The sequence below is a fragment of the Poecilia reticulata genome, linkage group LG20 (genome assembly GCF_000633615.1).
Source record: "Poecilia reticulata strain Guanapo linkage group LG20, Guppy_female_1.0+MT, whole genome shotgun sequence".
NCBI classification, from domain to species: domain Eukaryota; kingdom Metazoa; phylum Chordata; class Actinopteri; order Cyprinodontiformes; family Poeciliidae; genus Poecilia; species Poecilia reticulata.
In genome coordinates, this window is record NC_024350.1 from 8,366,668 (window position 1) to 8,381,206 (window position 14,539).

Below are 14,539 nucleotides of genomic sequence, written 5' to 3' on the forward strand. Positions count from 1 at the left end.
CTTTTGCATATTGAGGCTGTCAAATAAAGTAACAAACAAAAAACAAATTAACAACAACAAGCAGCTGCTTCAATTGACTGTTCTTCCTGTGGAAAGTTCCAGAACTGCAGACATCCACAGAGTAATGTGATTGCTCAACAGTTTAACACATATTCTGTGTCCAGTTTTTTTTAACTAAAACAACTCATAATATGTAGAAAACAACACAAGATGTGTTTATTTGATGATAGCACAGAAAATGTGAAGGTAAACAACACATTTCAGAGTGCAGGCAACATTCAAATGGCCATATCTTTGTCATATTTTCATTTCTATGTGTTTGGCATTATTAGAAAGCTTAGAATACACACTTTCTGAATCTGTAAATAAGTCAAAATACCTCCCAGGACACTTGGTCCTTGTTTTGTCATGGTCAGTCACAGTTTATCCAGTCTGGGATCCGGTTTCAACAATGGTCTCTTCTGGTCTCCCAAGACGTCTGTTCCTTGTGAATGCACAGGCACCTCATCTCGTCTCCGTGTGAACAGGGCTTCAGCAGTACCAGAACTTTCCACTTAACACGTACCACATCGGCACATAATGGCTGAAGAGAAATGTGTAAATGAAGTTTTGCACCTGATGCTGCTGTGAATGTGGGAAAGCAGTGTTGCCACTGGCAAAGGATGTGTTATGGAATACACTTCTGTGCTTTAATTAGAATGCAGACTGAGATATGTTTGATCTTTGAAGAAAATCAAGCACGACCCAATCATTAATTAGAAAATGACTTGACTATTGCTGCTATATATAAACTTTAAAATCTCTATTTTTCTTGGAAATATTATGATGTATTTAATTAAAGAGAAATTAAGCCAGAATTAATTACTAGAATAATGTGTACTATTGCTGGAGTGATAATCAATCCGCTTAACCTTTGACTCATTGGGCTTAAGACATATACAGCATCCAACCATAATCTTTGAAATTGTTTCTGTATGACCAACAAGATATTCTTTTAGAAGTGAGTCTGAGACAACAAATTGTTGGTTAATTCCATCAGTTTTAGCAATGTTGCTAAAAAATTAGGCTTTTTAAAAATGTGATACTTATTTTAAAGCATTTGTAACATTTGATCACATAGCACATTTCTTATTACAAAAGTTTAATGAAAACAAAGTCTAAAAACAAAATAAAAGAACATGAAGACTAAAACTAAATCAAAAAATTTCTGAATAAGTAGTCTTCTGCTGCCCTCAAAATGAATCAACACAATGTAAAGACAAGAAAACTGTTTTAGAAGTTCTCTCTGGCTGCCTGATCAGATGATCAAACTTGACAAAAACAGAAAGACAGACAGATAATCACCAGAGTCACACAGCAGGTCCACTTGACCCCCTCCTGTGTGTTTCTGTCCAGAAAGTGCACACACACACCTGGATCATCAGCATGTCTCTCTCATTATTCTCCCAACTCTCTGCTTTATCTTGTCTGGCTTAGGATTCTTATTAGCATTGAGAATGGAAAGACTGTCATGTTTCTATAAAGAGAAGTAGCAGATTGTTGTCCTTAAGGCCTGCAGCAGGTGTGTAAGCAGTCCACATGTTTTGATCTTGTAACTGTTCTCTTGTGTAATTCACCACAGTGAGTTTAAAACAGCATCAGCAGGGACATCCAACATTTCCCTCCAAATCCTCCCGACATCAAGCAGAAGTCAAACGCTTTCAGGTCCTGCTTCATTTCAAATGTCCTGCTTTATTTTAGCTAATAGCAAAACTCACATGTGTTTCACTCAGTGTGACTACTTCTGCTCTGCTTTTGTATATCTGCATGTGTGCAGATATACAGAGCTGATTTATTCCCACTGGTTTCTGCATCTCCGTCTGCAGTGGAGCGGCAGCCTCATGTGCTCAGCCATCTCGCAGCTTCACAGCCCTCTCCTCTCATTCATGCCTACCCAGGCTTTGCATAATGACTCAGTGTGGCTGCGCTGTTCGGGGGAGATTAAATTTAGAACAGAGCTAAGGGCCGTGGAGCTATCACACACTCCACCAGTGTCTTCAGCTGCATGCATTCAGAGCTTTATGTTGATGCACAGTCCACTCAGTCAATCAGTAAGATACTAAGCCAGGGGTGGGCAATCCTGGTCCTGGAGGGCCGGTGTCCTGCAAGTCTTAGATGTCTCCCTTGTCAAGATGTGGTGTTTGGGAGGTGGTGAGGATGAACGCAGAGACCCATGTTGTTTAATGATGAAGCTCAATATTACTGATGGGCTATCTGAATCCAGGCTTCAAGGCTTGTACCGAGTAAAAAGGGGGCGTGTCCGATGAAGCCCCGCTTCGAGGCTTGTGTCCTTAGACATAAGGATAGACGCCTCATGGCCGCTCTCGCCTATTGTCGCTGACGAGATTTAGGGCGGCCATCTTGGAGCGGTCCACCACTCCACTCAGCTTATGTGTTTAGCAGGCAAAATGACGTATCAGCGCATTTAATCGATAATAACACACATTTTTGTTACTGGAAACCATATTCAAACATTATCAATGCTACATTTATAAACAATTGTATTATTTAAGTATGTTTTTAATACATAGTTCAGCATATTTAAATATTAGTGGCTATAACAATAGAATAGGAATGGAATATTCTGATATCGATGTATGATGAGCATATTACAGAGCACTCAGCCGTGAATAATTCATTATGAACGGCTGTGTATATAATTTATTATAATAATACATATTTATATAACTATACAAACACAAATAAATAATGATTAATACTGAATAATGTATAATGGATACATGTTTGTTTATATATATATATATATATATATATTATTTTTATTTTATTTTCAGCTGACGAGTTCTAGCTTCAGAGAGATTCAGCAGCTGAGATTGAGTCCAAAATCCGATGTGAGATTCATCCGTGCTGCAGTGAATCCATCTCTCTGATTTATAGATATCTCCCTCTTCTTCCTCACATCGTGTCTTTATGAAACTTTCAAAACAAAAACGGAAGATTTGGGATGTATCTTGTGAAATAGTTAAATAATTACATAATAATAGTGTTTACCACCTGCGTAAACTTTGCTGGTGAATGTTATAACACAAGTTTTATAATGTATGTTATATTGTTTCATTTCTAATATAGGCTCTTGTGTCAGATAATCTAAGTCAATGTTGGAGAATAATTCATTTTTTTAGATTTACGGAATCTCAGTTAGCCTTCATAGCGGCTGAACCTGGTATTACACCGAGCACTGTAGCTAATGTTAGCTGGTATTTCGCCGGTGGACATAAATATAGTAAAGCAATATTCTAATCTCAATATATACACAATAATATGTCCATCTTACTTGTGAAATATTGTCTGTGGAGCCCTCACATCAATAGTCCATCGATCAGAACAACAATATCCCTCAGTGCTGAGACATCTTCTGCTGTTTTGATTGAGCAAAGTAGGAGGGAGTACCGCTCCAAGATGGCCGCCGTATTTCCTGCGCCGGAGCAGCCAATGCGGGGTCTACTCTGACATTATGTCTATGCTTGTGTCGTCTTGCTGAAAACCACGTGACTGGCAACAAACGAGGCCTCGCATTGCGTGGGTCACATGATTGCTTCATTTTGCGTGTCGGTTTTCAAAATAAAAGCGCTATGAGCCGTGCTGCATCATGGGTTGKTGTCCTTTTGGTCTCGCATCAGAGGAGGATATTTATCTTCAGTAGCCAAAATAAAATGAATATTGACCAACATATTTGATGTGTATTGATGATGGCACTCATCAAAATGTAATGTTTGTTACTGCTTCTCACAATTGTAGATTATGTTGTTTTTTTATAATTATATTTTTGTGATTTTATGAAGTAAATTTCTTTGACCTGYATTGTTGCYGACTTGTGCTACACAAGAAAACTTGATTAATTGTCTGAAATGGAGCCAGCAAGAGGAAAATCTGATATCTGGGAATACTTTGAGATTATCCTCACAATAAAATTCTTAGATAACAATAATTAACCCCTCCACCTCTCAATTTCTCACCTTCTGCAAAGTTCCGCTATTATTTGTAGTCTGATTGGCAAATATATATCAGTCTTGCACAGCAGAAACAGATTTAATTCTGTTGCAGAACTAAAATTCAACATGTAGCCAAATATAAGGGATGAGAGCCGATTATAAATCTAAGAAAAAGCGAATGTCCCAACAGGCACTGCACTCCCAAGACACTAAAACATCAAATGTCTTTATTGTCAAATCAGTCTGACATGCAAGAAAACCCAACACATCCACTGACGTTCAACATAAACCAGGATTAGATTGGCTACAAATCATTTTAATGATTGAAACATATGACGATTAAATATGGTTTCATTGATTCTCCTGTTACTAAACATGAGTTTGATAAAAACTGTGACAATATTGCATTTAGTAATTTTTGGAAGTATGATCCAACTGAGTGACAAGGCTGTTAGTTTCACCAGCAGATGTCACTAGTGAGCAATGAATGAAGCATTGAGTAATGCAGTGTTTTTCAACCACTGTTCCGCGGCACACTAGTGTGCCGCGAGTGATCGTCAGGTGTGCCGTGGAAATTATCCAATTTCACTTAATTGGTCTAAAGATTTTTTGAAAACAAATTAATTATCTGCGAATAATATGCTATTTTCGAGTGTCTGTGCTGTACTAGTTTCTAGCGGCATAATCATGTAATTTCCTTATCACTAGATGGCAGTATGGAACATAGGAATGTACATTAAAACAAGAGAATTAGTGATGCATGAACGTGACATGTAGTGGTGAGAGCATTACATCTAGCTACCGCGATGGAAAAGTTTTTGAAAAGAAAAAATACTAACTCCGATCTGGTCCCTGAACAAAATCCGGACCCAGATGAAGGCCCTAGTATATCAAAAGAAGGCAGATACCGTGAGCTCGAGACAGTACAGTGAGAGTTACATTTCATTTGGATTTACTTTTACCGGGGACGCAACGGCACCGACTCCGTTGTGCTTGGTATGTGGTGAAAAGCTATCCAACAGTTCTATGGTACCAAGCAAGCTTAAACGCCATCTCCAAACGAAACACCCTTCGCTTCAAAACAAGAATGCTGACTATTTTGTACTCCTGCGCAAACACACGGAGAAACAGGCAACGTTTATGAGAAAAAACACAAAGGTAAATGAGAGAGCCCTTAAAGCTAGCTACCTCGTAGCTGAACTTGTAGCTAAATCAAAAAGGTCCCACACTGTGGCAGAGACATTAATATTACCCGCCTGTAAAGCCATTGTAAATGAGATGCTCGGACCTGAAGCGGTCAAAGAAATAGCAAAAGTCCCTCTTTCAGATAACACAATTTCGAGACGTATTGATGACATGTCTGCAGACATCGAAAGTGTGATTTTGGAAAAGATCCGTATCAGTGAGAAATTTGCATTGCAACTTGATGAGTGTACTGATATTAGTGGACATGCTCAACTCTTGGCCAATGTGCGTTTTGTGGATGGAGACTCAATCAGAGAAAACTTCCTATTTTGTAAGGCATTACCGGAAAGGACAACAGGAGAGGAAATTTTTCGGGTCACATCAGAATATTTAGAACAAGGAGGACTTAAGTGGGAAAACTGCACAAGTGTCTGCACTGATGGAGCTGCAGCCATGGTCGGGCGCACCAAAGGCTTTGTAAGCAGAGTGAAGGAAAGAAACCCAGATGTAATTATTACGCACTGTTTCTTACACCGCGAGGCCCTCATGGCCAAGACTTTACCAGCAGACCTGGCTCCTGTGTTGAATGATGTTGTGCAGATGGTAAACTTTGTGAAGGCAAGACCTGTGAAAAGCCGCATATTTGCATCTTTGTGTGAGGAAATAGGAGCGGAGCATAAGACCTTGCTGTTTCATACGGAGGTCCGATGGTTGTCGCGCGGCAAGGTACTGGCCCGTGTGTATGAGCTACGGGAGGAACTCAGAGTGAATCTGACAAATGAGGGGTCGGATTATGCAAAGCTGCTTGCAAGTGATGAGTGGTGTGCAAGGCTGGCATATCTGGCGGATATTTTTCATCATCTGAATGAACTGAACGCACGAATGCAGGGCCGAAATGAGAACCTGCTCACAAGTACAGATAAAATTAACGGATTCCGCTCAAAGGTGCACCTCTGGCAACAACATGTGGAAAGTGGCAACCTTGAAATGTTCCCACTAACCAAGAAATGGCAAAATGTTCACACTGCTGCACTGTGTGAAATAATAGGTACACATTTAAAAACTCTTGAGGAGAAGATGTCATTTTATTTCTCTTCAGCCTTCACTGAATGCTTTGACTTTGTTAGGGACCCATACAGCTCAGCAGTTGTTGACAAGAACATGACTTTACAGGAGCAGGAAGAACTAACTGAACTGAGACAAAATCGTGGTTTAAAGCTGAGCTTTGCTGATCTACCTTTGGACAGTTTTTGGTTGACTGCTGCCAAGGAGTTCCCCGTTCTGGCAAACAAAGCTATTTTGACATTGCTTCCATTTTCCACAACATATCTGTGTGAAGTGAGCTTCTCAAGCCTAACTACCATAAAAAATAAAAACAGAGAGAGACTGAGAGCTGTTGAGGAAGAGCTTCGTGTGTGTCTTTCTTCAATTCCTGCCAGAATATCAGCTTTGTGTTCATCCAAACATGCACAGGTTTCACACTAAGTGAGTAAAATGTAGTAGAGAATGGCTAATAGAATGGTTGTGGACAGAATTAGTTTGTAAAACACTTTGAAGTTTTCTACAACCTCTTTAAATTTAACACCACATTGTTGTGGCACTGTTCAGGTTTATTTTTGAAGTGGACATGTTAAGTGCAATTTGAAATAAGAAATATAAAATATGATAAAAATACATTTTTGTGTTTATTTGATTCCTATTCAAGACACTGATAAGAATGACTACATATTTAATATAGGCGGATACAGGGTATCTTTGTTTACAATTTTGGTTGGTGGTGTGCCTCGGGATTTTTCCAATGAAAAAAATGTGCCGTGGCTCAAAATGGGTTGAAAAACACTGGAGTAATGAACCTTTTTGCAAAGCAAAGGGCTGGAAAGGTTCATTGTTTCATGAGGCTTCATTTGCCCATCACTACTCAATACAGTCCAGAACAGGCGGGACAGCAGAGAGTTTAGCAAACAGCTAAATAGCAGTAGCAACTGATAACTGAAGACTGAAAAACAAGAGCTAAGCAAACCAGGACTTATCAGTACAACTGGAGAGCATCAACATGCGACATTAGACAAGGACCCGACAAGAGACAAAGACAAAGACAACAGGTGGACTTAAATACACAGGGAGGGTAATCAGGTAAATACACACCTGGGAAGCAATCAACAGGGAGGACAGGACAGAGACTCACAGGGAAACAGGACTAAACACAGAAAATCTCAAAATAACTACAGAGAGAAACACAGATCGCAACATCCCTGATCCATCACACTTGAATCCAACAGTTGAATCACCTCCTAAGTGCAGTCAGGTTCTCCAGAGTCCTGCTAATGACCTCATTATTTGACTCAGGTGTGTTGAAGTTGAGACACATCTAAAGGTTGTAGGAAACCGGCCCTCGAGGCCTGGAGTTGCCCACCCCTGTACTAAGCTGTAAGTGTATTTTAAATTAGGGGCAGTGCTATATTATAAAATAGATTATTTTTGCATAGAATGATAATATGAGCTATGAATAAACCTTTCCTTTCCTTTCTGCTCTTTTCTTTTCATTAACCCTGGGGTTAAGGACCTAGGTCAGATGTGGGCAGTAAGGACAGAAAGTCCATCCTAGTGGTATTATCTTTATTGGAAAGAAGATTTTTAATGCATGACATTAAAAATCCTACTCACCTGCCTCCTGTGCTACTTAAGTTCCTGTCTGACTTTTGTTTCTCACTGGTTTCTGGTTTGGTCTTGGTTGGTTCATGTTCTTGTCCATGTCATGCACCGTTATTCTTTCTTCATGCCCAGCCAGTTATTTAGTTCTTTGTTTTTTTATTTACTTATTTTTTAAATAAACCTCAGCTATGGCACTCTACTCCTGCTGTTGGTGCTTTGGGCTCTTTATGATTCAGTCTCACCAACCATAACAAGAATCACGTATCATCTCTTCTTATGATCTGAGTATGTGGATACACCTGCAAGTTTCTTATATTTACCACTTTTACCTTTTCACTGTACTGCAGAAATGTTGCTGTTCTGCATCCTCTGCAAATATTTCAAAGATATCTATGAAGGATATTTCTATTCTATGCAGACATATTCCTCTTGAGTGTAATGGTGACAACAGTCAGATAAACACATTTCATAAAATATGAAGTAACACTTTCACACTGTGTCACTCTGTATTCAACACCTCTGCCTTGACTTTGCCAAAGTGTTGTGTGTGAGCACCAGTGAGCGGAGAGTCTGGGGAGCTGTGATAACTTTGATGTTGATTTGTGTAGAACTGCAGCTCTGTGGAGATACTGGCACTAGATCAAACAATAGGTGCATTACAAACACACACACACATACATATATACACACATAAACAGGTAAAATTCAGATATTTACATCCACCGCATAAAAAAACGTAACCTTTCTTCTCAATGTTTGACATTAATTTAGTCTAAATTTTTCTATTCATGGCAGGTAGGATAAAAAATATTTCTGTATTAACATCTGTTTGTCTGCTGCCTTAGCCGCCATGCTTCACACTGTTAGGGAAGCCCTTCTCAGCTGCTATAATCTGCATCTATTCCATCACTGATACAAGATCCCTTCAGCCATTCAGTTCTTGCCAGATTAAAAGTCACATCATGTGAGTAAAAATGTCCAGCAGTCCTTCCATACCTGTTTCTGGCTCCCTGTTCTTGACCAAGCCTTCACTCCCTGAAGTTTTACTTCTCTTGTCTATCCTGGATGTGACACTTGCCAACCCATTACTGTTATGGACTTCCACTCTGGTCACAGACTCCCACTTTTTGCCCACTCCTCTTTTGATTATTCCGATGCTGCCCTCTTCATAACAGTTCCTTCCTGTATTTCCAACTGTTCCTGCATTCTACATTTGCTCATGGACCTTACCACAGGGGCCGCGTTTCATTGGCTAATGCCCATTTTACGTCACAGCGCATCTACCACGTGCGTGACCGTCTCACAAACGCAAGCTACAGTATGCTAATGTACATTGTGGACTAGCAGACCAGCAGAAAGTTTTTGCGTCAGGACTCGAAAAAGAATGGTTCTCCACCGTCAGTGTGGTATCTGCACAGGCGATGTCAGGTATCCTGATCGTATTTGTGGAACTAAAATTCACAGATTTCCAAAATCTGAAACGGAAAGCCTTGCTTGGATCAAAGCTTGTGCACGACCACATTTGCAGCTCAACCGTCATAGGATCATGCTTTGCTTTCTTTGTGTTTAGTGAATGAAAAAAAGAAAGTCAATAATAAATAACTCCATTATGAAAACCTTTTAGCCAAGTACAGCATAATGGCAGTACCGATACAACTTCTACACCTTGATGCCTGTCTGTTACAGTCTTACGTTAGCTGAACAGATCAATATGCAATGTGTACTGTATCTGACATACATTAAAGATTTTATTTTACCTGAAAAGGCTTTTTACTAAACTGTAATCGTGTTAGCCACGCTAATTGTGTTAGCCTCCGAGTACCGTGTATCAGGCCTAGGCACATACGAACATTTGCCAACAGAAATCACCCTCAAAACCATAAATGCCCGACTTGCCCAGCCTTGCAAGAACAATAGGCGTCAGTGATCTCGTCCACAGCTATATTTATGCTGAGGGTGTGAGAATCTGCTGTTTTCCTCATCGACCGGTAGCATTTAGCTGTGACGCGCACAATCTTGGAGGCATCGCGTGGCTCAAASACCTTGATGTCGTCCAAAAAAGATGACATGAACTTGTTGGTTCCCCTGTCCATTGTCGTGGCTGATATTTTTTGAAAATCCGGCAGAAATGCTGCACTAATCGACTCAGAAATACTCTGCAGAGTCAGTCGAAATGAAATTACACATAGAAACTAAGCACAGTGAGGCTTTGTTTGTGAGACATGCAGTCACGTGAGACTTTCGAGGGGCGTTTTTGGGCGGAGCTTGCTAAGGTCCATAGTGTCCATTCTCTGCCAAAGATGTTCCCTTTTTGGATTTCCTCTCATCTGCTGTTGATGGTTTTCAAAAAAGATGTTAGCACCCTTCCTATGCCATGAAACCAGTGCTCTGAATCAGTGCTCAGATCTGGCCAGATCGCCAACCTTCTCACGCCTTTTGCAGTTGCTCCTAAATCCTAATGAGCCAGGCCAAAGCTTCCAACAACTCATTGCTTTTAAATCAGTCTTTGAACACATTTCCTGTACTGGTTCTCATTTTCAGTTCTCGAAGTCAAGATATTGCAGTATAATCTTGCATAAAATTGCCTCATCACCAGCACAGGAACGGCAGTATGATGTGGAGAGTTCACCAGTCACCCTAGAAAGTCAGAAACTACAGATGTTTTATCCGTGTTGGCCTCCTGGAATACACAGATTCAACTTCCAGCAACTCCAGTAACCTCCAGACTACTGGAAGTTGCTGGTGCTCCTAAGCATTGCTTTCTGCTGTCCGGTTTCCTACGGAGAAGTGTAAAGTTGCTTTTGCCCTGATGTCCCTGCTGTCTGATGTGGTTGAGTTGTGGGACACTGCTGACTCTGAAATCTGCTAATCCTTTCAATTATTTTCCAATGACTTAAGCTGAATTTATGACCTTGAGCGACCTTGAAAGTAAGAAAGCAATACACTATGGGTGCTGTGGTGGTGCAGGGGTTAAGTACAACCCACATATGGAGGCCTTAGTCCTCGATGCGGCCGTCGCAGGTTTGATTCCCGGCCTGGCGACATATGCCGCATGTCTTCCCCTTCTCTCATTACCCTCTTTCCTGTCAATTCACTATCAAATTAATGCCACTAGTACAGGGGTGGGCAACTCCAGGCCTCGAGGGCCGGTCTCCTGCAACATTTAGATGTGTCTCTACTTCAACACACCTGAGTCAAATAATGAGGTCGTTAGCAGGACTCGGGAGAACTTGACTGCACTTAGGAGGTGATTTAGCTGTTGGATTCAAGTGTGTTGGACCAGGCAGACTTCTAAGAGTTGCAGGACACCGGCCCTCCAGGACTAGGATTGCCCACCCCTGCAAAGCCAATAAAACTTTTAACAAAAGAAAGCAATACACCAAAGTTCTTGTTACCTTTACCAAACTTTTACCCTTGAAAATTAGGTAAAGTTACCAATTTTAATTAACTATTACACTGTCATAAGTTTTATCCCAGGGAATGATGGGATTTCACTCCTGCTGGTGCTTCTACTCCAGTCCTTGGCATTCAGCCTCCACCACTATGCAGTCCAGAGTTGGCTGGTGGGGGTCCGGTAGGCGATGCCTCCACTCTTCCAACCTGCTCATCTCAGTTTCAAATCCTGATGGGGATGGAACCTGTCAGTCTGCTTCCCTGTTTGCCTGCCATGCCAGATTCTTCATCTTCTGACCTGCTCCACCTCATTCACTCCATAACTTGCATCTGTTCCAAAACCCAAATGTGATCTACTCATATGAGTAGATCTATCCGGCATTCCTTCCATGCCTGTTTTTTATTCCATCTTCTCAACCAAGCCTTCCATTTCTAAATTTATGGCTCTTGCCTCGTCCATCCTGTAGATGGCGCTCCCTAACATTTCTGGTCAGCAACTCTCGCTATGCAGAACCGTAACTACCACTCTGACAGAGTGGCCTTCACAAAGTTCTGATCTCAGAACTAAAACACTGTTTGAGCCTGAAAACCTGACCCAGTTTCACCAGAAAGAGACGGACCAAATTCTAGCAAGCCACTGAGAGAAGCAGGTGAAAGGAAACCCAAAACATTATACAGTTTAAAAAGTAATTGTAGCAAATTCTAAGGAACTGTATGTAAACTTATAAATTTGAGGAAAGTAAAGACAAAAATGTTGCTCTCAAATGGGAGAGAGAATTTGGGATTTAGCTCTGCCTACTCTGATATTTAGAAAACAGAAAATAATTTTGCTCATCCTAATTGACCTGAAAGAGAGGCATTTTATTCTAATTAACTGTCACAGTGAAACAAAAAAGTTGTGTGTCTTTTTAAACAGTGGATGGAAATATCCTGGTCCAGTTGTTTGACAGATGGATGGCCTTTACTCCACGAGCATCTGCTCAGAACACACACAGTATTTCTCCACAGTAGCTGTGACGCCATGCTGTGTTCAAAGAAAGCAGGCTAGGTCTGATTCATGTCCTGCTAAGCAAGTTTTGCTCTTTCTGGTCCCTGAGTCAGAATGAAGGAAGCTGGGGGTGAAATCCATTCGTAAAAACACAAAGAGCCAAAGAAACTGGGACAATGTCAGAAAGATAAGGAGGATGGTGACTACACAACAACTGAGTCACACAACGCTTGACTAAACCTATTTGATGCTTGTTAAGAAGTGAAGCTGTCAGCATCTAGAGCAGCTCCACACTCAGTTGGTAAGACAGGAAAGACAATGAGTTCAGCTGATGACAACCAAACTCCTCTGATGCCACGCCGCAGTCTCTAATCATAGCCTGCAAGATTTAATTAGTGTTGCACAAACACTTGACAGGGACTTGAGAAGCTGTGAATGTTGCTCTGACAAATAACACTTCTCAGATATGTGTGCGTGTGTGTATGTGTGTGTGTGTGTGAGACTATGTGAAAAACCTGCCTGAGTAAGCACCTGTTGGATAATTCAGACTGACAGAGGATTGGACTATAGCAGAGTGGAGGCAATTATTCTGTTAAAGCCTTTCAGTCACTGAAACATAAAGGCCGGTTGGTTGGTTTGAGTGGCTGAGTGAACGTGGTTCAGGGAGTATTAACATCAAGAGATTCTGCAGAAACATCCTCAGGTCTCTGCTGGTGGAAGTTGAGCTTCTACAACACAACTGGACTTTTCACACTATCCTCCTGGATGTTAACTTAGTTCTTGGTAAGCAGTAAATTAATAAATGGAATAACGTAATGTTGTGGTGACTATTTAGTTTTTAATAACCTCTTTTTGTGATGAGGCAAAAATATACTTTTTCTTTTGCTGTTTTAGAAAGAGGAATATTTCAAGGTCTGCGCATCTTGAAATGTCAGCCTGTTAAAAACCATTCTAATTCAGGTTTTCAGCAGGTCTTATAATGTCAAATCAAAGGAACTTTCACTTCCATTTTCTGTTTTGGATTCTTTTAAAAACTTTAAAGTTATTACTCTTTTTTTCTCTTTCAATTTAAATATCTACATTTTGTAATAAGATGCATATAACACATTATGGCTAAAGCTGCAGTCTGTAACCTTTATAAAAAATGTTTTTTTTACGTATTTGTTGAAACTGTCACTATGTGGTGTGTGAAATAAATCAGGTTCATCCAGCTTCTCCTGGTACTATCTAGAAACAACCAACCAAAGTCAGGAGGTGGGTCTAAGAGCTGGCAATCAGCCCGTGAATGGTGCTGCTCATCCTTTCCCTCCCATGGACATTGCTTTGCTGCAGCTAACCCAGCCTGTCATGAATACTGAGGCTAGTTAGCTTTTTCTGTAATTGTAAGTTGTTTCTCCACCTTTATCACATTGAGCAGCAAGTACCTAAGGTCGATCGACAGCACTTAGACCCTCCTCCTGGCTCTGATTTGTTGTTTTTGGTCTTTCTTCAGATGGCAACAGCAGCAGAGGGAGGAGGTAAAGGAGATCAATCTTTTCTCTTAATATACCGTCAGGACGTGGTAACAATTTTAGCAATTATGTAAATTTTTTAATGAAAGTTACATATTGCAGCTTTAAATAAATTGCTTAGGGAAGAAAAACCCTTAAAAGCTAATGACATACAAAGAAATTCTTAGGGATCCATAACCCATGGTTTTATATACATACATAGACTTGAAACATGATTTTTAAAAACTCATAAAATCAACCCTAGTAAAGTAAATTATGATTATGATTATTATTATTATTATTAAGTTCTATGAGGATTTCTATGACATCAGATTTGTGATTTAGCTTGTCCTGTTTATGATCTGTGGTCCACCTCTTCCCCAGGAGTCTACGCCTTTGGCCTCTTCACGGTTGACATCTTCGTCAATGCAGGGCAGGTAGTGACAGGGAACTTGGCGCCATACTTCCTGACGGTGTGTAAGCCAAACTACACAGCACTCGGATGTCAACAGGCGCTGCGCTACATCAGCCACCAAGAGGCCTGCACAGGGAATCAAGACGATGTCCTGAGGGCCCGCAAGACCTTTCCCTCAAAGGAGGCTGCTCTCAGCATCTACGCCGCTCTCTATCTGGCTGTGAGTTTATCTTTCTGATCTGTGGGCCAGATTAATCTTACAAGCACTCCGGTCAGTTAACAAAGAAGGCTATGCTGTGTGTGTATAGAATACCCTGTGTGTAAAGCTCATCTATCTATCTATCTATCTATCTATCTATCTATCTATCTATCTATCTATCTATCTATCTATCTATCTATCTATCTATCTATCTATCTATCTATC

The 14,539-nt window shown here is 40.6% G+C and overlaps 1 protein-coding gene across 7 annotated transcripts in view; it reads left to right on the plus strand.

The window, feature by feature from the left end:
- LOC103482400 (phospholipid phosphatase-related protein type 5) overlaps positions 1-14,539 on the plus strand; it is a 124,940-nt gene that overhangs the window by 17,482 nt on the left and 92,919 nt on the right. For all 7 annotated transcript variants that reach the window (XM_008438524.2, XM_017301829.1, XM_008438525.2 and 4 more), the window contains exon 3: positions 14,085-14,335. In XM_008438524.2, the coding sequence (XP_008436746.1) occupies positions 14,085-14,335 (251 nt within the window). The remainder of the gene's footprint in view (positions 1-14,084; positions 14,336-14,539) is intronic.